The sequence below is a fragment of the Athene noctua genome, chromosome 2, assembly GCF_965140245.1.
Source record: "Athene noctua chromosome 2, bAthNoc1.hap1.1, whole genome shotgun sequence".
Classification (NCBI taxonomy): domain Eukaryota; kingdom Metazoa; phylum Chordata; class Aves; order Strigiformes; family Strigidae; genus Athene; species Athene noctua.
Window position 1 is genome coordinate 90,119,751 of NC_134038.1, and position 27,820 is coordinate 90,147,570.

The 27,820-nt window shown below is 38.6% G+C and overlaps 1 protein-coding gene across 2 annotated transcripts in view; it reads left to right on the forward strand.

The window, feature by feature from the left end:
• The window catches only part of CDH6 (cadherin 6), a 102,591-nt gene extending 87,635 nt beyond the window's left edge, over positions 1-14,956 (forward strand). For both annotated transcript variants that reach the window (XM_074899548.1, XM_074899547.1), the window contains 5 exons: positions 3,013-3,149; positions 7,950-8,071; positions 8,867-8,984; positions 9,072-9,323; positions 13,206-14,956. In XM_074899548.1, the coding sequence (XP_074755649.1) occupies positions 3,013-3,149; positions 7,950-8,071; positions 8,867-8,984; positions 9,072-9,323; positions 13,206-13,696 (1,120 nt within the window). In that variant the 3' untranslated portion in view covers positions 13,697-14,956. The remainder of the gene's footprint in view (positions 1-3,012; positions 3,150-7,949; positions 8,072-8,866; positions 8,985-9,071; positions 9,324-13,205) is intronic.
• Positions 14,957-27,820: the final 12,864 nt, after the last annotated feature.

The window sequence follows — 27,820 nt, forward strand, 5'->3', positions numbered from 1 at the left end:
TCTGCAAACAAATGTAAGGCTTAATTTTGTTTGTGTATTTTACTGGCAACATATTTGCATGTATTAGATTCTGTCTTTCACATTCCCCTTCTTCCTGTTATGTACAAGGAGAGACTGGAATCTATGTAGATATCTTTTAACTTTCTAGTTTGTCAATTCCTCAAGGTTTGAAAGAGATGAAGTCCTGAAATCTGACAAATACACTCCAGTAATTTCATTAAATAAATGTGAAAATGAGTTTGATGTTGTCTGCCTAATTCTTACTAGGTTATGATCCATAAGTCAGAATCACCACCAATTCAACATAATTAACAGTTCTTGATCAAAAGAGACTGGATTATACAAACTGAGAAACAGAAATGACAGTCTATCTTATTAAAATCATCCTTCTAGACCAGGGCTAATGGTATAATTAGAATATAATTTAACTGCATTGACCTTGTATGTATTTTCTTTTGGAGATGAAGAAATAAAATTAACATTTCATTAAGAAGTTTTTTTCTGGTTGGAGGTTTTTCTTTGAGTTTAACTTTCCACTGTACAAATGACTGAATACACACAGTTCAAGGACTTCTATTTTAAAATTCTTCGTATCTTGTAAAAGAAGTCCTCAATGTTACAACTCTGGTAACCTTAGAAAAAGTTCAGAACTTTTTTTTTTTTTTCATTTCTTCCAGATCCTGTACCACAGATTGAATTTGGGAAATATTACAAAGTAAAGATAGTGATTACAATATGCTAAGACATTAAAATGTGCTAAGGCAGTAAGATATTTTAAGTCAATTCATAATATGAAACACAAGTGAAAGCATAATTAAAGAAAAAAACCCCAGTGAATGGACAACTCATGCCTAAAGCTAATTGCTTGCTTAAATATCTGCTGAATAAAAGTCTGAAACATATTATTACAGTTGGCTGGGACAGCTAATCTATGGAAAATCCTGATATTTTATTTTAAATAGGAATGCCAAATCTAGATTTACTGCAAAATGGAAATACCAAAGTATTTCAGCTGAAAGATATGGAAATGAGCTAGAGAATATCTGAAAAATAATTGAATTCACAAAATACCAACATAATATCATATAAAAGCCTGAATGAATGAAAGTCAAAATGAAATGTTTACCATATCAAATACTTACTTTGTCAAAATATAAGAGAGTTGGACCAGTTTGTATAAACTTGTTTCCATCAAACATTTCTGCTAAGTCAAGAAATTCACAGTACTATTTAGATTTGGACAAAACAACACATCCTGCTGGATCTGTCCCATCAGTCAGCGCTACCTATTACATACCTTCTCACATACTCTTTTCAAGCTAATGGTAACATTACAGTGCTGCATAAAGGAACTAGGTTAGTGACACTACAGCTGACTTCATGCAGCTGAAATTGCGGTACTGTTGGTCAAGCGACAGCAATGATTAAAAACTATATCAGGTCCCGAAAACCAGTGAGGTATGCCTATGCAAATCGTACCCCAAAAAATTAGCTTTTTGTGCAAGTACCTTTGAATCTCATTTGGTTGTTTCCATAGGAATTCAATGTGAAAAAAGAAAAACAATTTAGTGCAAATAATTAATACTTGTTATAGTTTTGTTTAGGAAGGTAGGCTACACTAAAATTTTTATTTTAGAATAAGACCAGTCTAATTTGCTGTGAATATTATATCTTTTTTTTTTTTCTTGCAAAGAAGAAAAAAAATGCAGTTATGAGATAATTAGCAAGTTAATTTATTTTAAACCTTTGTCATAATCATGTATTTCAACTGGACTCTTCTATTCCCACCTTCTTCCATGCAAGATCTTTCTTGGCAGTTAAGAAAGACTTCCTGGGTACTGGGAAGTCTGTGCGGAATAATGGACATATCACGCAGCTGTTCCTAAGGCAATGCAGGGAATGAAAATTTTTCTTCAGCCTCTGCATTTCCCTCAATTCTGTAGTGGCAGTAAACTTTGCCAGTCATTCTCCTGGCCCAGTTTTCATCTGACTGCATACCAGCTCAGCTGTATCTTTATCTTTGTCTGGACACAAGGGACAGCAGTAGCTGCCTTGTCTCCATCAATGTGGCCTGCAGGGAGACCAAGGAGCACACACTGGGTTTCGTAAGGCTCTGTCCTGGACTGTACATCAGCACACCTTCGGGCTTGAAAGAAGAGCAGGATAATGCAATTGCATTCTTGCTTTAGCAACATCAGAAACATATTTCCTTTAAAACCTCTGTAATTTATGCAAGAATTTTCTCTTCATGAGAGGTGAAACCAAGTCAGAGCATTTGGATCAGGCTGGTAGCACCTTCTCCCGTGAACTGGAGAGTTCTGCTTTTGAAATTGGATTCAGTTCAGCAGAAAAAGCAGAAGATCAGATTGAAAATTTGAATCTGTATTTAGACTATGAGATCCTCCAGAGCTTATTAGCATTCTTTTTCACATATAGATACCATCAAGCAGGGCTGAGCATGTTAGTTTTAACGAATTACTACAAACCCTTATGTGATACATACTGTGGAATAATGAATCTCTGTTCCGTGCTGACTTGGTTTTGGGGGGCAGTCTTTTTAAATGCTGGGAAGTGAAAGGCATAAATGCACCCCAGCTGTCAAATTTTATATCAGAAATTATTTGGAACAGTTGAGATATCAAACCATAAAAAGAGGGTTTTATAATGGCAAAGCCAACTCAGCCTTAAAATAAACTTCATATCTTCCAGGACACAGATTTCACATTTCTCACTAAAAACAAAGCTTTGATGATTCTCAGAGGTATGTAAATTCTGCAGTACTTCATTTATTCAGTGACAATGCTCCACCTTCTAAATCAAACCTCCAATGTTTCATTATCCAGTAGCTCAGTACTAGCTCTTTGTGTGAATATATAAAGACTCTGAAGTCTGTGCTGAAAACAAAAGGCAACCCCATTTACTAGCTGTTTGATGTTTAGTCTTAGAAAATGGTTTAAGAACATAGAAATTAAAAGGAAAGCATTCTCCTAACCCTTCTTTCTGTATTTGCAGGTACTCTGTAGATCGACACACTGATATGGACAGAGTATTCAACATCAATTCAGGAAATGGTTCGATATTTACTTCAAAACCTCTTGACCGGGAAACACTGCTATGGCACAACATTACAGTAATAGCAGCAGAGATCAGTAAGTCAAATCTAAATACCACTGCTGTCCCTGATGTAATGAATTTAGCCTTCTAGCTGAGCATGTGGAAAGCACAGCTGGACAGATGTCAGGTTATGTGGATGGTCCACTCAATATTAATGAAGAAGCAGAAACTCTGCAAGAGGTGGTCTGCAGTTTTTTGTTTACTAGGGACACAGTTCATAAGTGGTAACTTAGCGAAGCAGGGAGGAAAGGTAACAATTCTTTGTTTGCTAATCAGTAATAGCCATTTTTAATTTTGAACATGATTGTTGAATTCTGAAATTGGCATGCAGCAAGCAAGATGGTTTTAAAGTCAAACTGCATTCCATGGCTGAATTCAGTCTGAGTATAGCATGGGCTGAATGCTTTCAAGTAAGACTAAGGTGGCTGGGCTGAGCTAGGTGCCCAGATCTTAATCGGTTTTAAGAATTTCCATTTTTAACTTATTTCGCATCCTTTAAAATTACCAGCCATAGTTACAAATCAGTCTGTCACTTCATTTAGGCTTGCTCGTCTTGTGATAATACTAGTCATGTTGATTTTAGGAGCTGAAATACCAGGGATCTAGATAAGGATGTGTATGCTAGGTGGCCTTAATAAACAATCCTCTTTATTTTAATACATTAACTATAAGCACATAACATGCTCAAATATTAGGGAATGTGATTCTATTTGCTTTTGAAGTTAGAAAGCCTATCGAATGTGAAGCGTGGTGGAATGGTAGACAGATCTAATATAAACCACCGGTTCTACGACCATCACAAAGTCTTTGTGCAACTCAGAGGGAAAATAGATTTTTTGTTTTTTAAACATATTCTGAGACAACATAACCTCTACTTTCTTATGTTGTGTGTATGTGTATATGGCTCAATCAGCTAATGAACAGTGAGAAGAGTGTAACTAAGGAGTACTTGACTCTAGCTTAGTTTATTATGCAGGTCTTTTAAAAACTGAAAACTGATGCAAAACAGTGCTATTGAGGCAAGCAGATGGGATTATGTAAAAGGTGAGCTAGAGCCTACAGGAATGATGTTTCTTGATAGTTTTCTGCCTCTCTTGAAAGTTTGCACCTTTTAATGCTAGGTATGTGGTCTCAGTATGCCAAACACTGATGTCTGGCTAACTGTTAGGTGTTTGTGTTTCTATTAAGTCTTTGACAGAGTGATCTAGGGTCAAGAGCTGTACATTACAGACCAAGCTTCTGGGTAGAGGAGGAGGGGAAAAGTAAACACCTAAAAAGGAAAGCATAGCAAAAACATTTAGGAAGCACATTTGTGTTGATCCCAGCAGAGCTGAAATAATATACAGTATAGAAAATTGTATACTGTCTGAAAACCAACCTAACATCTATATGAGATACTTGTTTAGTTCCTTGGCTCCTTCCCTAAGGAAGGCCAAGTCTTCTACTGGGCCAAACCCTCTCAACTAAACCTTTTGTGTCTGACACAGGCTTCTGTCTTAATTACTATTCCTCTTCAGTCTGAATCCTTCCAGGTTGCAACAAGGTACTTCCCAGGCTGTGCTTCACTAAGTCTAGACTAAATTTGGCATAACTGGCGTAGATGCCTTCAAAAGGCAATTTTCTTGGTTGAAATGCAACTACCATTTAAACAAGCCTTGGTCTGATCCAGGCTACATCACTAATTCTAACCTCCAGAGACTAGACTGGAAAGCACCACTGTTTAATGTTCCTAGCTAAAACGAGTAATTTCTACCAAGGCTAGCTAAAGTCCCATTCCACTAATCCAGCTAATCATGATTTCTCTCAGTGATATACCATCACATCAAACTTTGGGCCTATTACTCCCCAAGTAATCTAAAAGAAATACCCAGTGAAATTATACACAGGATGTGCATTCAGATGGATGGGTGCTCACCTTTCAGTGATGACTCTTCTTGGTTTCACTTTACAGTAGAAAAAAAATATGGAAGTTGTTTTGCCTTTAATTGTCTAGAATTGTCAGTAAACGTAGATAGCTGCATTTTTTAATGTTCTTCTTTTTCACCAGTATGAGCTGTAATTGCTCAGCAGCTCAGAGAGTCATGCTGTGAATGTTGCAAACAAACAGTTGGTGAAACACTGGGTCAGTACGTCTGCCATAGTCAGAAGGCAAACTGGCAGTAAAATTCAGAACACAGGTCTACTGATTCACAGCTGCAGATTTACAGCTGATTTACTGAAGAAAATACCTAGAGTATTTTTAAATATACTTTACTTAACACTTAAGGGTAAATCAAATATTGGCAGGACTTTAAGACTGTATTCAGAAAAAAAAACCACCTTTAACATTTTGGTTGCTGGCTCAACAAAAACCATACCACTATAGAGATGAATAGATTTAAGCAGTTTGTTGAGTCTGGGGAGCTTTTTTTTTTGGAGATGGAGCCCTACAGTAATTAAAGGATAATGCAAAATAATTAGCCTACATCAATTAATTTTCAAAAATAATTTGAAAGATGACAAAAAAATACTTAAAGATGTATACATAAAATAAGAAAAATGGGCCCATGTCTATAGACCATGGAATTTTTATGAAGCTTTTATTTATTACACTATCATTTTAAATTGTGAGACTCTTAAACACCTAGAAGTAAAATGAAAATATGTAGTTCATGGTTCAAAAAGCAGGGAAGAAAACAATTGTAATTGTGAGAGGAGAAGAAACATATTTGCCAATATATTTGAATGTATTTGTTAGGAAGGTGTGCCCTTATATGCCCTTTTATGCCCTTGTATGCCACAGTCTTGCCAATAGTCCTGTGACTTCAAATGAGTACCTTTGATTTCTGCCTATTATAAAAACTCAACATTTGTATTGATGTATTTTAGCATAGAATTCAAACTAGTCTATATTATACATAAACTGTTACTTTATACATTGAAAGAATTTAGCCCAGTAGTTTATATTAGAAAGTGGTTTGTGCCTACTGGAATGATATTAACTTCAGTGGGACTGTGGAGCTTTAAAGCACAATATTTTGTGCAGATGACTGAGCTTTGTAATACAAATATACAGTGCCAATTTGGAGAAGGCATTTCAAATTTATAAAAGTATGATAAACACAGTAATAGGACTTCTAGTAAAGCCTATTTCAACAAGCTACTATAATGAATGCTTGGAGAAGTATACAGTCTTAGATCTGCTATATTTTATTGCTCAGTTTTATTTTTTTTTTTCTTGACTCATAGGTTAAAAGGCATTAATAAACTATATTACCATGCGTAGGAAGTTAATGTAGCAAAACTCAGTGTAAGCCCTCATGAATGGGAGTGGGAGGTATTTATTTTAAATGAAACTAATTTCAATCACAATCATTCCCTTATAGATTTCACTTTCTCATATTCCCACACCCACATACACCCAGGCACTGAGGTGGGTGTGTCTGGGTGACCTAGGCCTAGATAATTTTTTGTGTGATACGGAGCACAACGGACACAGATAAAGTCCTGGCATCGTCTATTGATTTCATTTTGATTGATAATGACAAATTGGTCTGACAGCAGATCATGTACCTTTTAGGAGTCGATGATTGTTAGGATGTGAGTTTTTGCCTTGGAATCTTGCCTGTTTCACCTTTCCTCTAGGCAAGGTTGCTGCTTGTTGCCTTTCTTCCTAATTTTCTGTATCTTCTTGACTAAAGCCTGTCTCACCCCAACAGGAAAAGGAATGGTCCAACAGGACCAATAGTCCAACAGGAAAAAGAATGGTCTACACAATGTGGTACATTTCAAAATGTTTTCATTTTTATCTAGAAAGATGACAATTTGCATCAGTATTTTATGCTCAGGAGTAATCTTGTCAAATTCAATCTCTTGGGACTATATAGTCCTTATAGGGAAAAAAACATGTTTACATATGGGGATCTGCAGATTCTATATAGTTCTTATGTTCTTCAGCTGATACATTTTAGTGTTAACTCTAGAATATCAGCCAAATCAATTCACAACACATTAGGAAATACCTGTGATCACAGCCACAGTTACTATTTATATAACGTAATGGTAATCATGGTAGTTTAAGGAACTGTGTCATGAAATGTCCCTCTGGTCAAGGGCAAAAAGGAAGGCTTCTCTAGGTATGTCTGTGATAAAAAGAAGACTAGGGAAAATGGTCCATTTAGATTAGATGTAAGGAAAAAATTCTTTGCTGTTAGGATGGTGAGGCACTGGAACAGGTTGCCTGGAGAGGCTGTGGCTGCCCCCTCCCTGGCAGTGCTCAAGGCCAGGTTGGACAGGGCTGTGAGCAACCTGGGCTAGTGGAAGGTGTCCCTGCAGGAGGTTGGAACTACATGATCATTAAGGTACCTTGGGGACAGAATGTTATGTATAACAGGTGTAGAGGAAATAAACACTCAGGCCCATCTTCATGACTCTTCAGTCTTCCTGTTTCAGAATTAAGGAAGGGAATATGTTCTGGAAACATTTTTGCCACCAAACTGTATCAGTTAGGCTAATAAATAGATTTCATTTAAGTCCAGTATTATATTTATATATATATATATATATATATCTCACACACATTCATAATCATACTTGGAGTGTTCAAAAGAATTTGTAAATCCTGGACTCCTACCGAATCTTAACTGTATAGTTTACACAGAATCAGAGCAATGATAACACAGCAGCATTTTGTGGAATTCAACCCATAATGCATTCCCCAGAAATCAAAAGAATATCAGTGGAGTGTTGTGAGTGAGAAGAATTAAGGCAATGAGCCCCTAAGTCTGTCCTTTTCTGCACTGAGTCAGTAGCTGGGCTAAATAAAATCTCTATTCTTTCTGGTCTTATCATTTCAGACAACCCAAAACAAAGCAGCCGTGTCCCAGTGTTCATTAAGGTTTTGGATGTAAATGACAATGCTCCAGAGTTTGCCATGTTTTATGAGACCTTCGTCTGTGAAAATGCAAAGGCAGAACAGGTGTGTTGTCTGCTTGTTCTAAGAAAACATTCCAAATTAATTGAGTTTTGCTACTACTCTTGCATCACCTCATCAAGTGGTATACTTTGCATTGCATCAAACTGTCAGTTTTGCAAAATTAAACTAAACAGTGGCTGCACAGTATCTGATTACACTTAGTATTCTTGCAGCTAATGTGACAGTATGGTTTAGACTGTTGTTTTCTGTACTGCACCTTGTTATCCCTGATTCATTTTCATTATGTGATTCTCTGCTTTATTCAGGCATCTCCACTGGCTCCTTCAAAAACAGTTTCAGGTCTGTAACTGTTACAGGTCCTGTCTGTGATATAACTATTGCCTGCCAGATAACTCTCTCTCTACCAGTCCTAATATTAAATGGTTCAAAGTAGCAGATAATTTGGAAGATTCAGCCAAATCATTCCTGTGAAATGAGATTTGGGTAGATAAATATAGAGTCAGCTTGGACTGCCTCACCTCTCATCTCTCACATGCAAAGGTTTCCTACCCATCTGGAGTGGCATCAACCCAAGTCTGCTTTTGAATTCAACATGATTTTCCTCCAACTTTCAAATTTATTATGTTACCGGCCGATGGTATGGGATACAATAGTATGGTGATCCTAAACAGCATCAGCAGCACACAGATCTCTTTTCTTAAGCTAGCCATGGCAGCATCAGCTGCCTTAAAGCAGAATATAAAATGAATACCGTAAGATTGCTTTACAGTCCTAGAGTACATAAATAAATGTAAGATCCACTGCACTTTGAAGATAATTTTCTTCTTATTGTTTCAGCTGATACAAACATTAAGTGCAGTTGATAAAGATGACTCTTACAGTGGACATCAGTTTTCATTCTCCTTAGCTCCTGAGGCAGCCAGCAGCTCCAACTTTACACTACAGGACAACAGAGGTGAATTTCTAGGAAGACTTTTCTTTATTATCTCATCTTTGCTTTCAGTCTTCAGATGAAGGTTTAATGCGTGTTTTGTGTTTCCAGACAACACAGCAGGGATTTTTACCCGAAAAACCAGATATAACCGGCATGAAATGAGTACGTACTTCTTGCCAGTGGTAATATCAGACAATGACTACCCCATCCAGAGCAGCACTGAAACAGTGACTATTCGAGTATGTGCTTGTGACCATCGAGGAAAGATGCTGTCCTGTAATGCAGAAGCCTTGATTCATCCTACTGGTCTTAGCACTGGGGCTCTTATTGCCATTCTTCTCTGTATCATTATACTACTTGGTAAGTAGCTCAGAGGCATTTTGTTCCTTTCATGGTTATTTTGTATTGCTACAAGTGATTATACCAAGGCTAGGACAAGAGCAAAGCAAAGATGTCCTTGTCTTATCCTGCATCTATGTTCCTTTATTTCCTCTTCTGAGAGCTGCTACAGATATTGTGTATAGAACACATCCTATCTAATCTTATTTATATAAAAGTTAGCAACGTTCAAGCAAGAGGAGACAGCTGGGATCTACCCTTTGGTCAATGGAAAAAGATGGGCACCTGTAGACAGACATTCATCCTATCCCCTTACTGATATCTGAGGTGGGCCAGACTAATCAACCTCTTCAGGTGTCCATCTCTTTCTGTTGACAATAGAGGGAGGCCAGATAATTTAATTTTAAACATTTAACTTCCTATGTCTAAATTGAGGAGAAACAAGTCTCAGTGCTTCTGCTCTGCTGGAAAAGGATGCTGAAATGGGAGGGGAGGGGCTACTAAAGCACTCTCTCAAAAGCTGCAGGGTCCTCCCTTTCAGGCACCTGTGAACATGAAGAGGTTGGATCCTGAGTGTGGAGGGCATACAGATCTCTGACTGCACCACTTTCAGGTGGTCAACATTTATTTTTGATTAAAAATAAAGACAGTTTGCAACATCTCTCACATTCCTCTCACTCAGGTTCCACCTTTCTTGTACAGCAAACAGAGATGATTGGTCCCTTGGCCATTAGCCACAGTCTATTCATCTGGGAAGAACTGTACAGTACAAGACAGTTCTCAGGGAGATGTTATTATTCACGTTTAGTATCTGTCCAGGAAAGAAGGGAGTCAGACCAATTTTATAGCAGTAGGGTGCGGCGGGCGGAGGAAGCAAGCAGCCGATTCAATGTGAATGATAGAGCAAGCTTCAACTTTATTGACAGAAATCACACCTTATATAAGCACTCTACAATAATCATGCATACTACTCACAAATCTATTGGATACATGTAAAAAGCTACATTATAATATCCCAGCCCCTTGTGGCATCTCAGACATGTCACAACATCTTCCCTCTTCTGGCCTGCCTCCTTTCCCAAGGTTGTTTTTACCATCAAGGCCATTGTGTACCTCAGTTTCTCTCTTTGTTAACATAACAGTCTGTTGTTTGGCATAACTGTACCCTGGGTTTATTCCTTTGTTTACCTCAGATGGCTGCAATCAGCTTCTGCAGAGACCCATGGCCTTGCTCTCTGCAAGCCGTTCTCCAACAGTAGGGTCAAGCAGGGGAGAAAATGTTTCCTTAGTGATTCCACTTCTCTCTACCATATATACTCATATCTTCCTGGGACATGCTCATCACGACTGCAGAATCATCCTGCTCTTTACTACCAACAAAATTTCCCTTGCCAGTGATGAGTCAAAGACCATGTTGTGATTCTCAGACTTTAACAATATCGCCATAGCTTGCCCAAATAAGCACAATCCCGTTTTCAGAAAAGATTCCCACAATAACAATCTTATCCTTAATTCGCCATTAAATTAATTTTTCAAAACATGGTATCATTGCCTCTAAGGGCTGAGCTCACTTTGGATCAAGTTCCTTACCAGAAAAAGAAATCTAATGCTGCAGATAGTCTTGCACTCGTTAGTACAACTGTGCTCATTAATATCAATCTGACATTAAATGATTTCCTGTTTTATGTCAATCGAAAATAATTGATTCTGTGTGCTAAGCAGCACTTTATGTCAATTACTGCTCACACCACCATGCACCATAAGCAGATTTTCAATTAACTCAGCTATATAATTTTCTATTTTCAGGCTGGTTGCAGGGTTTTCATGTGCAACCACTACTGAGTGAAAAACAATACTCTGGGCAGATCTGAACCACAGCTTAAAGTTCAGCAGCAACAAAAGTGACTGTAAATTGCTAGGTTTATTTGCACTTTGAGTAGGTCTAGAGGCTTATCAGGAGGCCTCAGGTACTGCTAAACACTGACATGCAAATAAAGGTGATGTACTCTAACATATAACTTCTAATGGGGTTTTTTTGGCCTACAAATTCAGTACAAAATAAGAAAGTCCAAGTATCAGACATGTATTATCAAAATCTTATCCTTGAATATTCTGTGTAACACCTTTTTTGTTAATGAGATACTTCAGTAACCCTCATTCCTGTGCTTTCTCAGGCAGTTCTACTGGTCGCTATTCCAGAAGTCCATTCGAAATCCATTCTGTTTTTCAAGTTCTCCAAAATTTCTCCAGATATCTCTCACACAGACCTTTCCCCAGTCTTCCCACGTAGTGTCACACCTTTATGTTCTTAAGGAAAAGAATTCTCTCTTACTGTATTTTTGCACAGCAGCACGAAGAAGCATTACTCAGATTAGGACCCTTACATTGCACCATATGTAAATCCTCATCCCTAGGGTGAGAGCCTGAAGCTTTCAACATCTGAACTAGCCCTGCTACTTCTTGGGATTCCTCCATAGTCAACAGAGAGAAAGAGTACAAGACTCTTCCACAATGTGCTTGAGCACACCTACAGATACCACCTTGTTCTAAGCAATCCTGCAGGGTTGTTCTTCATTTAAAAATAAGTAATCATGTTTTTGTCTGTTGAAGGAAGCTAAGAAACTAAAATTTTGTTTGGGGGATGCCCTTAGTCCTTGGCATTGCCCTTAATAGTGTTACAAATGAGGAAGGGACTGACAGAAAAGTCTTGAACAGTTACTGTGCTTTGACTCACACACCATTTTAGAAACACAGATGACATGAAAGATAATTTTGATCCACCTTATCATCTCATACCAATAAGTTTAGGCATTTTCTGATTTGCTTTGCTTTGCTATGAAAGATCTATAAAGACAGCAAGATGTCTTTTCTTGGAGTTTGCACAGCAGAGCTGAAATACTGGGCACTGTGGACCTCAGCCTACCAAAGCAACAGTCATAGTAGTAATACATCCCTGCTCCTTGATGTTGTTCATTTGTAAATATTCAGCCATTTACCATCTTAAGTTAGAATCCAGCTAAGAAATCTGAAATTAGCTTCTAAAGGAAATAAAGTGTTGAACATATCCCCTCCCACCCTCTGTGCTCACTTCTCCAGTAGTACCAGGGATCATCATTGAGTAAAAATATTTAAATTTGAATCAGGGCCTTGAAAAGTTCCTGCCCTCCAAATAAATGAAAAATACATGTATATACACACACACTTTAGAATGAAAGGCATAAAATATCTGTTTAAGAAATCTCATGCCTTAGGCAGATTAAAAAATATCATTACCTTATCTCATCAGTGTAAGATTTAAGCCATGTATTTTTTTTAAGGTGATGTACATTGTAAAAACATGCCAAAGAAGTTAATAAAACTTATATCTTGTGCTAGCTGAAAATCCACTCCATATTCCAAGCTTTTTTCCAGAGGAGGATAGTTTTACTTATCTTGAAATGCAGCTTTGCTAACCTTTTATCATAGCCCAGTAGATACCAGTCTTGTCGATAGCATAAGTTGCATCTTGTCCCAGGGGTTCAAAGTAAATATCATCTGATGTTACTTATTTTTGTGAAAGTATTTTTTCCTTCCCAACTCTCATGAAACTAGTTCTGCTCTCAAGGCAACAAAATTGCTATATGACTCTGGGTAAAAATATGCCTACTGGCAAAAAGACACTCCACTTGGCTTCTTACAAGTTTGACATCTCCTTTCTTCTAGTGCATATCCATGCCATTTCATCTCCCAAGGTACTCACAGGCAGAGCAAGCACAGCCTGAAAACCTGACATGCACATTTGCAGTTCTGCAAATCATCTTCTAAAACTCTGACTTCGAGTAGAGGCACAGCATTTCTTCTGGGTTTTAATGGAGTTGGGGATTAACCTTTCCCTTTCTTTCCCCCTGTTATTTTTGTTGCTAGTTACAGTGGTGCTGTTTGCAGCACTGAGACGGCAGCGGAAAAAAGAACCTTTGATTATTTCCAAAGAAGACATCAGAGACAACATTGTCAGTTATAATGATGAAGGTGGTGGAGAGGAAGACACCCAGGCGTTTGATATCGGCACACTGAGGAATCCCGAAGCCATAGACGATAACAAATTGCGCAGAGACATTTTGCCGGAAACACTTTTTATGCCACGGCGGACTGCAACAGCACGAGATAACACGGATGTTAGAGATTTCATTAACCAAAGGTTAAAGGAAAATGATACAGATCCAACGGCACCCCCATATGACTCGTTAGCAACCTACGCATATGAAGGTAATGGTTCTGTGGCCGAGTCTCTCAGCTCCTTGGAGTCGGTGACTACAGATGGAGATCAGGACTACGATTACCTCAGTGACTGGGGGCCTCGGTTTAAAAAGCTGGCAGATATGTATGGTGCAATGGACAGTGACAAAGACTCTTAATATGTTGCCTTTTTTTTTTTCCCTTCCTCATTTTCAGAAACAGCATTGAAATATGTGAAGTGGCTATTTCTTTCTATTTCTCCACAGATGTGTGAAAGGGTTCTCTGTTCTACCCGTTCAAATTGTCTAATGACTGCAGTCTGTGTGGATCAGCTGTCAGAAATTTTTTTCTAGTATCATTTTATGAGCTTCCAAGAGGCAAAATTCTTATTTTTTACTGCATCCAGTTTACCAAGCCAATCTTACAGTAGTGGAGGGGAAAAAAAAGGATCAGAAGGGGAGCAATATTTTCACTTGTTCTGCTTATATTGTAAATTGGAGTATATTATTGTTCAAGCTCACTTGCTCTTTTTACTTGTATTCAGACTATTCAGCTCAGAAAACTGCTCTGTCGATTGTGTATTGCACATCCCAATGTAATGAGGTACCCTAGTTTACCCTATGTATTATAGTCAAAAGTAGTGGTGATGAAATGAAGGTTTATTATACAAGTAGAGTAAGCTGAGAAAAAACATCAAACATGCATTTTAATCATAAAAAGGGTAGAAAGGCCTAATGGTCATTCAAATCTAAGTGTTTTTCTAGAACTTGCCATTGCCCCCAATGCACTGAATCATACTAACACACGCATATATATAGTTCATTGACTGCAATGTATATATTTTTCTGACCTAGCATTGCTGGAGAGATGTGTGTGCGTGCATGTGTGTGCAGTCAGTAGCCCAATATCTAGTTCTTAGGTGGTTTCCCAGTTCTAACCCAGATTTGCCTTGTGATACAGGGAAAGTCATCTAATCCAACTCCAGATTAGCTCACGACTTGGAGGAAGGAGCAGATCATAACTGTGCTTTTCTTCATACTTCTTTGGTCAGCCCCCTCCTGCACATCACTTCAGTGATGGCCACTGCGCTGGGGAGGTGGGAGTCAGGATTTCCATATCCGTCTACTTCTGCCTGTTCTCATGTGCAGGAGGGGAGCAATAGCCTCAAGGTGACTACCACCCGATGGGGCAAAAAGAGCAACTGTAACGGAGGAAAGAGTGCTTTTTTTGTCCTGATTTTCCCTGCCTGGATGCCCAGGGTGGCTTCCTGACTGACTCTCTGCCCAGTTTTGCTATCTGTAAAGTGGGGAAATAATGCCTACCTCATCAGGATGTTGCAAGAATTATATAAGTAATTTGAAAAATGCTTTAGAGATGGAAAACAGTGGCATTCAGCCAGAGGAAGTAATTTCTTATGCTTTTGGGTGGTTTTATTCCCCCCCCCCCCCCCCCCCCCCCCGATTCAAGCCCTGAATGCACAAGTAAGTTAGAATCAATTGTTATTCCAGTGGCCTGAAAAAGTAGGGTTTATAACTATAACTCATTTTTAAAATAAACTACTCAGCCAGAGTTGTAAAAACTCTTCACCAAAAGGTAAAAATTTAATCACAAGTCTCTCTGTGTTTATCTGCTATGCCAAGCTAAGTAATTTTTGTCCAGGGGTGGGGTGGGGAAGATGCCATAGTCTCAGGCCAAAACAATTTTCTTTACAGCTTGTGCACCACTCAGTATTTCTGTTGGTTTGTCAAATGCATGCAGTTGCTGCTCTTCAAATCCAGCCATCTAGGAGAGGCTATCTGGAGAAAACCCTAAGGGGCTGCCATGGGACATATCCAATTCCAGAGGCAAAAAGCTGCCCTGTGTCCCAAAGTAGGGACACAGCCCAATGGCACTGTGCCAAGGAAAGAAGGATTTTTAAAAAAATTTTCGATTTTTTTAATATACCTCATACATAACTAAACTCATTTATTTCAAGACAGTATTTAATACGAGAATTACAGACATGGATCTATTTTCCTACCTTGTCGTGGTGTGAATCAGTTTGAAAACTAAACAGCAACTCCAATTTACTCTAAAAATAGAGAAGGGAAAAAAGTTAATAAACAGAAAATTAAAAGGGATTAAAAATTAATCCCTGGAATTCATTACTCAGAGAGAGTTAAATAAAGAAAGCAGTAAGATTTCCGAGTATTGGACTTTTACAAGCATGACGACATAATTTCAGGTTTTGCAAACCGGCTCACAGTGAAGAGGATGAGCCAGCCATGCTGCGGTGCTCAACTGGGACTGGGAAAGACTTCTTCGCAGTGGGGAGCACTGCACTTTTATAGGTCTAGGGCAAGGCAGCTAGTGGCTTGCAGATGCCCAGCATGATAGACTAGATGGGTTTTCAGAGTGGAGGAGCCCAGAGTTTCAAAGGGCCCTAAACCACTGGTGTCCCCGACGGAGGCCTCTCACGGTGCTTCAGTCCAGCAGGGTGAGGTGCCCAACTCCATTGCTTAGGGAGGCTGAGCCTGTCACACCTGTCACAACAGCAGTGGCACGACTAGGCCTTTATTATGTCCTCCTGATGGCCCCTTATTAATTTAAGATGATAAAAGCTTTTGAAAATCCAGCCCTTTATGGCTTCCTTGAAACTAGAGCATCCAGGAGGCAATCTGTCCGAAACCTGGCTCTGGCAGACTGGAGGGACCATCTGGATTTCAGATACGTGGAGGAGCAGCAGGTGCTCAGCACCACCTGCCACAGGTCCCTCACTTCAGGCTGCTCTCCTCATACAGGCAGTGGAGACAGTGTACCCCTCAGGGGGCTCTTCCGAATGGCTCCCTAACACGCTCCTGTGTCTCACCCTTCACTGCCTGGGGTTGCCTCGAGCAAATCGCCTCAAGCCACAGTCCAGCTGGATGCCCGAAGAGAGCCAGTGAGCAGTCTCCTTCCCTCCTCAGGCCCTAAGAAAACTGGTTTATGTGTGGAGGGGATGGCAGAGGTGGCTGTGAAACCACACAGATATTTGGCCCTGCGAGCCACCCCCAGCTCACAGGGAAGGGGGAGCCACTGTCTCTTGACTGAAGACAGACCTTGCACCCTGAAAGGGCTGGGCTGCCCTGCAGGGCAGCTTGCATTAGTCACTCTTTGGGGTGGAATAACAAGACAGGAGGATCACTGATCTCCTTGTAACTACTTTTCTATGGTTGTACAGTGATTTTGTCTGATTTAGTGATTGTCAGTAGGAGTCCATGCGCAAGGGGTTTTTGGTTTGGTTTTGTTTTTTTGTTTTTTTTTCCTTTTTCTTCTTTTAATTGAAAGCTGGTTTTATCTTGTCCATTGAGTGACACAGTAAATAATAGAGAGTGGCTACTCGTGCCTGTTGTGTAAATATATTATATATAAAATTATGTTATTTCACCACAAATATGGTGCCTGAATAGGAAATGGATTCTTCTGAGAAAATTCAAAGCAAACTCGCATCCAAATTATTATTTATGCATCTAGGTTTTAAGGTCTATTTTTTCCTGCAAATTAGACAGAGTTAGCATCTCTCACACAGCAAGAAGAGTTCAATTCTGTCTTTTCTTCTTGCTTGGCAGTACCACAAAGTGCAATTTATAAAATCAGTACGGCATATTAAATATTGAAAGTGCCATATTGCAGTGAATACAAAATTTTGCAGTAGTATTTCTTTGCACTTTGTTGCATGCCAGCGTGCTAGGTGATAGGAATAAGTATTTAACAATGCTTTCACACAGTGCTAGAATTGTCATTTATAGATAAACAAGTGTTAGACTATGGGCTATGAAGTGGGTTTCAAGGCTGTTTTAAGCCTGCTTTTCTTATCACCACACCTATTTCAGAAGAAGAAATATTATTAGGAAGTTTAGCTAAGCCAGGTAGAGAGATGAGCAATGCAGTTGGCTTTTAATTTGGAAAAGCATCTGATATAACAACATGGGATCTATTAAAAGATACCAGGGTATTCAGTAGAGTTAAGATGAAACAGGGGCTTGTATATGGGAGACTTTTCCAGCATTGCCACTGCAGAACAATGACATCTCTACACTTGAAATGGAATAAGGTTTCTAGTATAGCTATTTCATCCCGGCTCCCAAAACAGCCACTTTATTCAAGAGAAATATTTTTTTTACTCCAAAAGAATGATTATTTCAGGTTGAAACTGATGCCATCCCACAGCAGCACCAGTATGGGGAGACACAGCAATACATGCCTCCAAGGCAGTTTTGCCAGGACATCTCTCTGTAGACAAGCCCTTGGCAGAGAACTAAGGCAAAAACTTGCAGCATGCTCTGGACGAGGGGATTTGCGGGTTTCCACAGGTCTCTACTGACAGTATCACAGGACTGGGATGTGTTCCCAAACTTGCTGTGGATGAAGATGCACCTAACAGTGAGAAAAACAAGCTGTCTGTGTTTTTCAGTTATTGCTGGTAAAAAAATTGCCTGGAAAGATTCTGAGTGGAAGAAAAACTCTCCACCTGTACCAACACCAGTATTTTCTAAATTTATCCTAAGATATATTTTTCTGACTTTTTATTTTGCTAGTTGTCAGGTCTTACTTCATTCTGTTAAATGTGAATGGGAAAGGCAACTTTCAAATGATCCAGTTTTGGAAGTAGCAGGCTACATTACAAGGCACAACATTTCCATTTTTCTGTAACAAAACAAACAAGAAAAATCTTACAAAACCCAACGAAGTGAATTTTTGTAGTACCATAAAAAGCAGAATGGTCATAAAGAAATAGAGCAGGGAGAAATGGCTTTGGGAATGTGTGTCTACACATGTATGGTATGAATAAAATGAAGGGAAATAATGAACGTTGGAAGCTGGCCATGTTTCAAAACCAGACTTACCCACGTTGAGCAGGGCCTACAGTGCACAGTCACTTCTAACCCTTTGAGGTTTCCTACAGCAGCCAGAGGGAGATTTGCATGGATAGGGAGAAAGACACCATCTTTTTCAGACCAAGCAAATTAAATCCAGGATACTTCCATGCAGATCCCTGGGAAAGAAAGTCCCTTTGTTAAGATTATTATTAAAATGTGTTAAATTTCTGCAGCAGATCTATCTTGATGGCCTTCTGCACAGTGAAATCCAGACAGTAATTCTGAGCAGGTAACTCCCTGTGAACACCACCATGTTAGCTCTTCTTGCCACCATCTGTTTTAAATCTCTCCATGTTTCATTTGTCTATAAATAGTATTGATGTGTTTCAGAAGATCACTGTCCCAGCTGGATGCTGCCATCCCCTGCCCATTTGTGTTTCAATCAACACTGCAGTCTGAGCTCCCTTGTCAAATGAGAGCTGACAAATTAACACTCATTACACTACTTCCAATGATTATAAACTACGTCGTAAGTTATGAAAGGCAGGGGTTTTTCCAACCCCTTTAGACCTGTGAAACAGCAGCCTCCTCCAATAAATGTCAAAGTCACAGCATTTCTTATTTTCAGTTTAGTCTTCAGAAAGGCTTGTTTCCTTAGTGATTGTTTCTGTACTTAAGAAAGAAGAGGAACACAAGCATATTTAATGTCTACAGCCTCATGCATTGCTCCAGAAGGAGGGAAAAAACCACAGCAGCCAATGCAGTGTTTTAATGCCAGTCTCTCCCCTCAGTAAAACTGATTCAGGCACAGCTGAATCAATCTTGATCCTGCCCATCATTTCACAATATTACACTTTTCAGCCCAGACCTGCATTTGTTATACACTAAATGCTTTCCCAAACAGTTCATAAAATATATCAGTAAGTATCCAAAAGCCATGGCTGAGGTTACAGGGAGTACAAGAGTCACAGAACTGGGAGTTTCAGGAAGAACAGAAAGTGAATTGCATGAGGGCATGGAGGGAGGTAATCAATGATACGCAAGGCAGGCCCATGGCACTTAAAAGCCACAAAGCTGTCATATTGTGCTTAGAGTTACTGGATTTCAAAGGAGTTTTTACAGAACCTGGTCTTTTTTTTTTTTTTTTCCTGCATGTGTCTTTTGCTTTCCTTAAAGAAAAAAAAAAAAAAAAAAGCTGCTAACTTCAAATTTGTCTTTCCACAAAGTTGATTTGACAAATAAGGCATAAATCCAGCATATAGAGAAATCCTTTCCATTCCCATGAGCTTTTGATCTTTCCTGTGAGACTGCACTATTTATGTAAATATACCTGAAGACACTTTCTATAAGCTTTTAGTTTTCTATGATCTATTACTTTAGTGTTTATTAAAGAAACAAATGTATAGAATTATTAAGCATTCAGGTGAACACAACAAAGAAACACTTCAAAAAAAATTGTTCTGGATAAATAACTCTCCAGAATCACTGTACTGTTTTAATTCTGTGATTACTTTCTTTGCTTTGAAAAATTAAACTTAAAAGAAAGGCCTTATAATAAATGCTATGTGCATCTTAACTGTGTTACTGAGCAAAATCAATCTGGCAAACTCCTATTGCAATTTGTGATTTTTAAACCCTTAAAATAAATGCTTTTCGGTATTGATTTTTTTTAATTAAAAATACTTCCAAGCATAAATTGAAACTGATGCCACCACCTGGGAAGATTTACTTGCTGGCATGCTCCAGCCACACAGTCTCTCATGATGTCATCCCCTAGTTGTTCCAAGGATGCCTCAGCATTGAGTAGATCTGGTCACTGCTCGGCCTAGAGGGACATTTGTGGGCAGTAAGATTTTTGTCACCCAGGAGATTTCCACCTAGAAGCTTCCCTGTGTTGCAAAGGGACCCATGCTGGAATGATCATCTCTTCTGCAGCGTGGATGGGAAATTTGTTATGGTCAGATGGCAAGTGTGCACTCTCTCCCTTATATTTCCTGTTCACTGTACTGGCTTCTTTTTTGGGGGTGGGGGGCACGGGGAAATGAACTTTAAAGGATTTAATGAGAAACCAATTTGAACAACAATTTATCACAGACAGAGTGAATTTGCCTTTTTGCAAATTGATTTTTGTAACAAGTTATTTATATGATACTACTTAATAAATTGTTTTTTCTAACTTGTTTTTTTTTTTTTCCTAGTTCTCTCAATCTGTGTTTTCTATTTACAATGCTATCATAAAGATAGGCTTTCAGAAAGATGCTGCAATCACTTTAAGACACAGGGGTAGACTGACTTAGCCATTTTTAAGTCTCTAGCTTGCAACGTGCTGCAGGAGCAGTAGGATGACTATTGTGTGATCAGTGAGGCCTCCCAAGAGAGTGGTATAATTTCAGATGGCATCATTTAGTAACGCTTACTATAAGGAGGATATTAGTCTACGATCACAAGACAAATTTTGACTAGCCAAGGTTTCCCAGGAAGTCCAGCAAGAGCTTTGTCAAAGTAAAGCATGTGGAATACCTTCCTTGAAGCATATACGGATCATATAATTTATAATAGCACTGGTCAGTTATTTGACTTTCATGGTATGAGGTCCAAAAAAGACTTAAGGCCTTGGTCACTTATGAAGACTCCAAATGTCATTTGTAATATCTTTCTACATAAGGAGAACAACCTCCAGAGAAAGTTATTAATTTTAAGACTTTCTTGATAAAAGATCTGTCTGTATCTCCAGAAATTCCATCATATTTAAATTTCTTCGTAAAGACAAGGAAAAGAAAAGAGTGGGAAAGGTCACAGAAAAGCAGTACTTCATCAAAAGCATTAGAACAAACCACAAAAAGCAACCAGTTTAACACTGAAACTCATATGTGGTTTATGAAAGAATAGAGTAACTACTGTAACCTGTGAGAGGAATTAGCCTAAACGTCCATCTGTAATCTGTGGTGGACCTTCAGAATAAAACTTCTCTGTGAATACCCAAAGAATCCAGTGGTTTTAGACATTCAATAGTGGACTATAAGGTTATAAATACAAAATAATTAAAAATTTTTATTTTTAACCATCTAATTATCTGAACACCAAATCAAGCACTGCATTGTACATGGAGGATGTATCTATTTCCTCTCCACAATCTTCAGTAAGGACACACACTTGCAGGTGGCAGTGTAGAGAGGTTGCAGTTACCCCATCTCTTGGCTCTGTTATTAGCGCAGCCCTACAAGATTTCACAAAACATCAGCTTGAGGTTTTGTCTTCTAAACAAAGACAGTAGCAGCATCAGGAATCTGTTGTCTACCTGCTGCTGAGAGGTGGTCCAGGTTCTGCTACCCTCCACGTGTGCTGAGGGTCTGAGTGCCAGAAGCAAAGCAGAAGGACTCTACGACTTTTATTTACACAAAAGGAGAATCTGCCATACTTCTTATTTGATTTACTATATCAGAGCTCCTCAATCACAAAGAAAAGTCAACTAAAGATTTCAGCCAGAAAACATATTTGATTCTCAGACATTAATTTATCAGGTTTATCTATATAAAATAACTCCCCCCAACAAGCAAGACACAAACTACCAATTTCCCAATATTCATCTTTCATTAAGACACTACTGAAGTAATCACAGAGACAAGTTAGCTAGACAAGCCATTAAAACCTCTTAGTTTACAGTCTCTTAGTTTAAAAAAGTTTAATAAGTCTTTGTTAAATTTCAAGGACAGCTCAAACAAGGAAACCAAAGAAAGGAGCAATACATTTAACTGATGCTTTAATACTTGTCTAAAAATTGGAGGAATGATCACTTACATGAGCAGCCAAGTCAATTCAGTGTTGGTCCTTCCAGTTTTAATCTCAATGTTACTTTTAATGCTGTAAACAAAATCCAAGTTTGTGGCATAAGGTACAGACATTTAAAAACAACAAAAAAGGGACATATTCTTATCCAAAGCCATTGAAACCTTTCCTTTTTCTTACTAGCACTAGTACATCTTTCCCTGTTTTTAGCACAGCCAGCTATCTAGCGAATATGTACCTTCTACATTTTCTTTTCTCCAAACTGACTGCACCAACTAACAGGTTCTCAGCACCTGTCTGTCTCCACATCAGATCCCCATGTATCTTTGCCTCTCTAATCAGAAAAGCTGATTCCACTTTTCTTATTCCCCACAAACTATAAAGCAAACATAAGCACTGTCAGAGGTCCTCAGTGACTCACTATTTCAGAATCACTCTAGTATTTATTATGCATTTTTCAACCTTGGCACACCAGAGAGTACACAAACCTGTGTATGCTTTTACTAGCTGTTGAGATATTCATGGCCTGATAGGATCTTATAATGTATCTTACTTTATTAAGCAAAAGAGAAAAACTTACTAGCATCAGGGGAACAAAATCAGGAAGACTGTATATGCTGACCTGAAACTTCCAAAAAGCTTTGGACTAGTTCCTCCATCATTAAAACAAACAAAAAAGAAAAACCCAAACCCAAGAGTCATCTGTACACAGCTTTCCTTCTACCCCCCTGCTGGAACTTTGCCTTTCTTTACTTAGAACTTTACTGGCTGTCTGCTCATGCATGTATCTTAATTAATAAACAAATGAATAAATCCCCTCCTGATTACTTTTACATGTTTTTCTAAACATCTGTTTCTACCTATATTGTTAAAAAGGCTGATCTTTTCTACAGTTCAGCTGGTGAATTTATTTCTCTCTGTCTCAGGATGCATTGGGCATTTCATGTCAGTTATCTTAATAGGAAGCAAGCTTAACCCATTTACCAATTATAGCTCCAGCTTATTAAAACAAACAAACAAACAAACAAACTCTTAAACATTCTTTAATAAAATAAAATAAAACCAAAAATGCCCCAAAGAACAAACCTAAACTTTAGTAGCAAGACATTGAAAAGAGGACTGAATAAAAGAGCCCTGGTAAGTGAAAGAGTGAGAAGCCAGTGTAGGGACAGAAAGAGAAAGTGGAGTCCAACTGACTCAGTCTCTGACAGAGCATTTCTGTAAGTCTGCTTATTGTTGGCTCACAGAGGGTGCACTCTTCACTCTGTTACTTGTTGCATGTACTTTTCTCCCCCATGTACCAAGGCATCCGTGTCAGAACCAAAAAACAGAGCTAGGTGCACTTTTGTTTTGCCACAGCTGAGGATTTTGATTGCCCAACTTTTTTACAGAGTATGGAGCCAGGTTCTCTCTGCGTTTTTTTTCTTACACCAGTCTCAGACTTCATTGCTTGTGTTTGGGTAGACATGAACATAATACCTATTGCCAAAGACAGAAAGCCTAAAGGGATTAAAGGAATCCAGTGACAAGAGGGACCAAGCCACCTGTTACTGCTCCAAATTATGGCTGAGCTATCCATGCCTCTTCACATTACTTTCGTTCTCTTGCTTGCCCATTTTTTGTCACAGTGTCCAATGCATCCAATTTAGAGTTTCCTGTATCAGATATACCCCTTCTGTGAAGACAACAGATTTCAACCTTCCTATTTGGCTTCCCATGGGAGCCACCAGCTTTTTGAGAGGCACCCACCTTTTATGCACACGCTGGATACTAGTCTGAGAAGCTATGTGTAGAAATTATTCCACACATTCTACTATCTACTTCCACAGAGCACAGGATAAATGGGCAAAATATTTAGCCCAAAAGGTTAGAATATTCTTCCCACCTACAGCATACGCCAAGTACTGATCCAATGATGAGTGTTTCCCCCTTGCCAAATTCGCACGTTCAGAAATAGTAACTATGATGCTATTTTGAATTTGTTTTTTTCTGGTATTGTCAACATTTCTATAAACAATTTCTACAGTTGTTTTTGAGCAACAAAGAAAAGTCAAAACTGCACTTTGAGATTCACCGTTCTAATATCTTGGTATTTAATCAACCTGTAATATAATATTGATTACAAATGCCGTGGAGACAAGAGATTGGTGCTTGTCTTTAGAGCAAATACTTCATATAGCTCTTTATTGCAGAAAGAGCTTTTCAGATGTTTTGATACCAAATATCCATCTGGCCCATGGGCTCACTCGCTTGTGCAATCAGAATTTTAACATTGATTCTAGCAGGAGTGAAATGGGACTTCTGAAAGACAATACAGGTTAACTGTTTGATGACCAGCGTGAAGTGCAGCAGAGAACAAAGGGACTCATATTATAGATGTTGTTCCTGAGGACTATGAAATAAAAGAACCACATGCAAACAATGATCTCTGGCAGAAGCATCATAATATATAGAACATTGTGCCAAGACCTCAACATTTCATTTTATTGCCCATTAACAATTACCTTACAAACCCAAAAAAAGCCCTCACTGTGTGTCAGCTGAGCCATCATCAAATCCTGTCAGCTGTCTCCCTTCTCTCTCTCAATCCCTCCCCACTGGAATGTCATGTCCCTGCTGCAGGCAGTGCTTGCTTTGTGCCAGCTCTGGCCACCCCTCCTGCATATCCAGCCTATAGACCAACCAGACCAAAGATGAACTGCAAATTTATTTCGTTCAGCTCTTGTTCTTGCATTTCCTTTCTTTTAACCTCTGGATAGCCTACATACATTTGGAAACATTCACACTATATGATAACTATACACATATAAAGCTGTTATGCTGACAATCACTCAGTCCTATTATCTTCCTCCATCTTGTTTGTTGAAACCCTGTTTGGAACTTAGCCCATGCTCTGGTTTACCCCTACAAGTGTGAATGGACTATTGACATTTCACTGATGCTTATAGTTCTGGGCACACACTAGGTACCTTTTAATCATTAGTAATGTTCAAAAGACCTTTCCTGTACGTGCAGTACCGCCAGCACATGAGTTACTCCTGTGATTGCTGGAGCTAGTGTTGTGGTGAAGTGAGAACATGTGAACTCCAGAAGGTATTTTGACTACTCAAGTAAAACACTTTCCACTTAGACTGTTTTCCCACTGCCCAATCTCTATGGGACAGCAGTGAGTTAGAGGCCACCAGAACTCTTTCTAGGCTCCTTAGCAAATAAGACCCACTTTTTATTTGGTGTGAGGAGTGCTGAGTACAGGAAAGGCAGACACTAGTATTCCTCCAACACAGAAAGGAAGGCCCAGAAAGTAGCTTTAGGAAGCCCTTTTTCCTGGGAAAAGTGGCCAGCTAGTGCTCTCTTCCTATCCCTCTATCCCTTAGTACCAGCCATGGAAAAGGGACACAAGAGTCTGTCGGTGCTTGTCTAACAGAAGGACAAAGGAGTTGACACTTCAGGAAATGTAAAGGAGTGCTGAAGGTCAGCCGGAGAAACATTCCTGACAGAAATGTAACTTTGACTGTCATAAAGGGGTAGTGGACATATTTACATCCCTCCCATAAACCTGAATTCAGGCACACAAGAGCTGATCAAGAGGAACTCTGAAATCCAAAGACTGCTCCAAAAAACATGGAGTTGGTTTCTAGAACCTGATTTGGGCTCAGAAACTGCCTTTGAATTTTTTTTTTTATTTTATGATTATTCAGTCTGTCAGTTCATTGAAACTCAAGGCACTAGTCTTGGTGCATAAACCAAAAAATATGCATAAATCTGAGCAAGATTGGTGCCCTATTATCTTCAAGTCTAGGACAACGATTCAAACTCTAATCAGTCTGAACTATTATTTGAGAAAACACTTCCACACTTGTGAAGACATGCTGATATGCTGCAGGTATGAGAATTTATACTCTTAAAAAAATTATCACATATACTGTTAGGTACTATCAGTTCCAGTGCTCAAAAACCCTGATGCTTTACTGCATTAGATTCCTCATCCATTTGCTGTGACAACTTCAAGTCATTTACCATAAAGTCAGAATAAGAATACTTGCACAAAGAAGCTTTGGAGAGAATTCACAAACATGTGAATATAATCTAGGCCAGTGTTCGTTAACGCAATTAATGACATATTCACAAAGTTGCTCCATTTGAGGTGACAACTACTGCGCTCACTTCTTTGAAAGTGTCTCCATACAAATGTATTGGTGTATCCCTCTGCAATAAATGACAAAATGATGGCCTGTTTAATTTCCTATTATGTCCTGGATTAATGAAATACCCTCCTGTGTTGCCAATGGTTCTGCACCTGTAGGAGGATGCTTGTCTAATCAGATGTTGCTTTTTATGAAGTTAGCTTTGCTCTGCTGTGCAGTAATTCTATTTAAGTTGCACTGGGCTGCATGGTTTAGATGAATAAATAACACTTTGGCAAATATTGGTTGTAAAAGGTCTTGGAGTTAGTTTGTTTAGAAGAAAAAAAGAGAAGTCCCCAGTCTCCTCTTACAGTATGTGGACAGACCGCTGCATCTGTACAGACCAACAGAGCAAGCCAAGGAATAATTTATCAGGCTATTAAAGAAGAAGAAATAATAATGATGTTACCAAACATTGTTACTGAAACATTTATAGCCCCATCATACAAGCTATTCTGTACCTGAACAGCCTAAAACTCACACACATGTATGTGTTTACACAAAAAGATTATTCTGTGTTACAGATAATTCAAACTCAGTAATCACTTTCTTTCAAAAAAGTATTTTTGTTAGAGAAAAAGAGGTCAAATTTTTTGTGTTTTCTCATATTTACTTTTATATATGCAAGAAGAAATGAGTCTGCCAGGCATAAAGACACACTTTATGACTCAGACTTGTTCATAATTCTATGGAGAATTAGTATGAATTTGTATTTTGAGCTTCCTTAGCTATGGATGAGTTGAAAGACTTGATTCTTAATTTAAAATTTTTATTTATTTTTAAAATCATTTTGGTTACTCTGAAAGAAAATTTTCATCAGGGAAGCACTATTGGTCTTTTTAACTAAAGTGGCACAAATAGTATCTTTATAATGTGTTAGTATCTTTATAATGTGGTCCCTATTGTACTTAAGGCTTGAGCTACAATAAGCACAATGTTCCTTCAAATTCCCCCATCTAAAAGAAAGGTGATTTTCTGTATTCAAGCCTCTTGAACTAAGAAAGAAAGGGAGAAGAGGTAGATACAGCTCTTTGTAGTACTGCTTAGATGTGAAGGTTAATTATAAAGTGCAGGACTGTTTTTAAATGTTTCAAAATGTAAAATAGCACTGTATTCAGACCTGCCTCAGAAATGGACCATTCTAGTTAAAACTTTGAGAAATTAATTCCTGGGTCTGTTTCTTTTTACTGAGAAAGAAAACATAGTGGCCTTCTGGGGCAAGATCTTTAAAGATTTTCGATGAGATTTATGTGGCAGAAAGAGCTCTCAGAGACAAATCAATATAACTAAGTACAGCACTCTCATACAATCACACTGATCAGTAAAACTGGCTGCGTCATCAGAGGACTGTCATTTTCTCACTTGCATTGTGTGAAACTGCCTAATGTTTCTCACAACATTGAAACGAAACCCTCCAGTTGACAGCAGCCAGTGAAAACAGGGGGTTCAGGACAAAGGAGTTGTATCTTCTCAAGCTTGTGGGTTGCTATACACG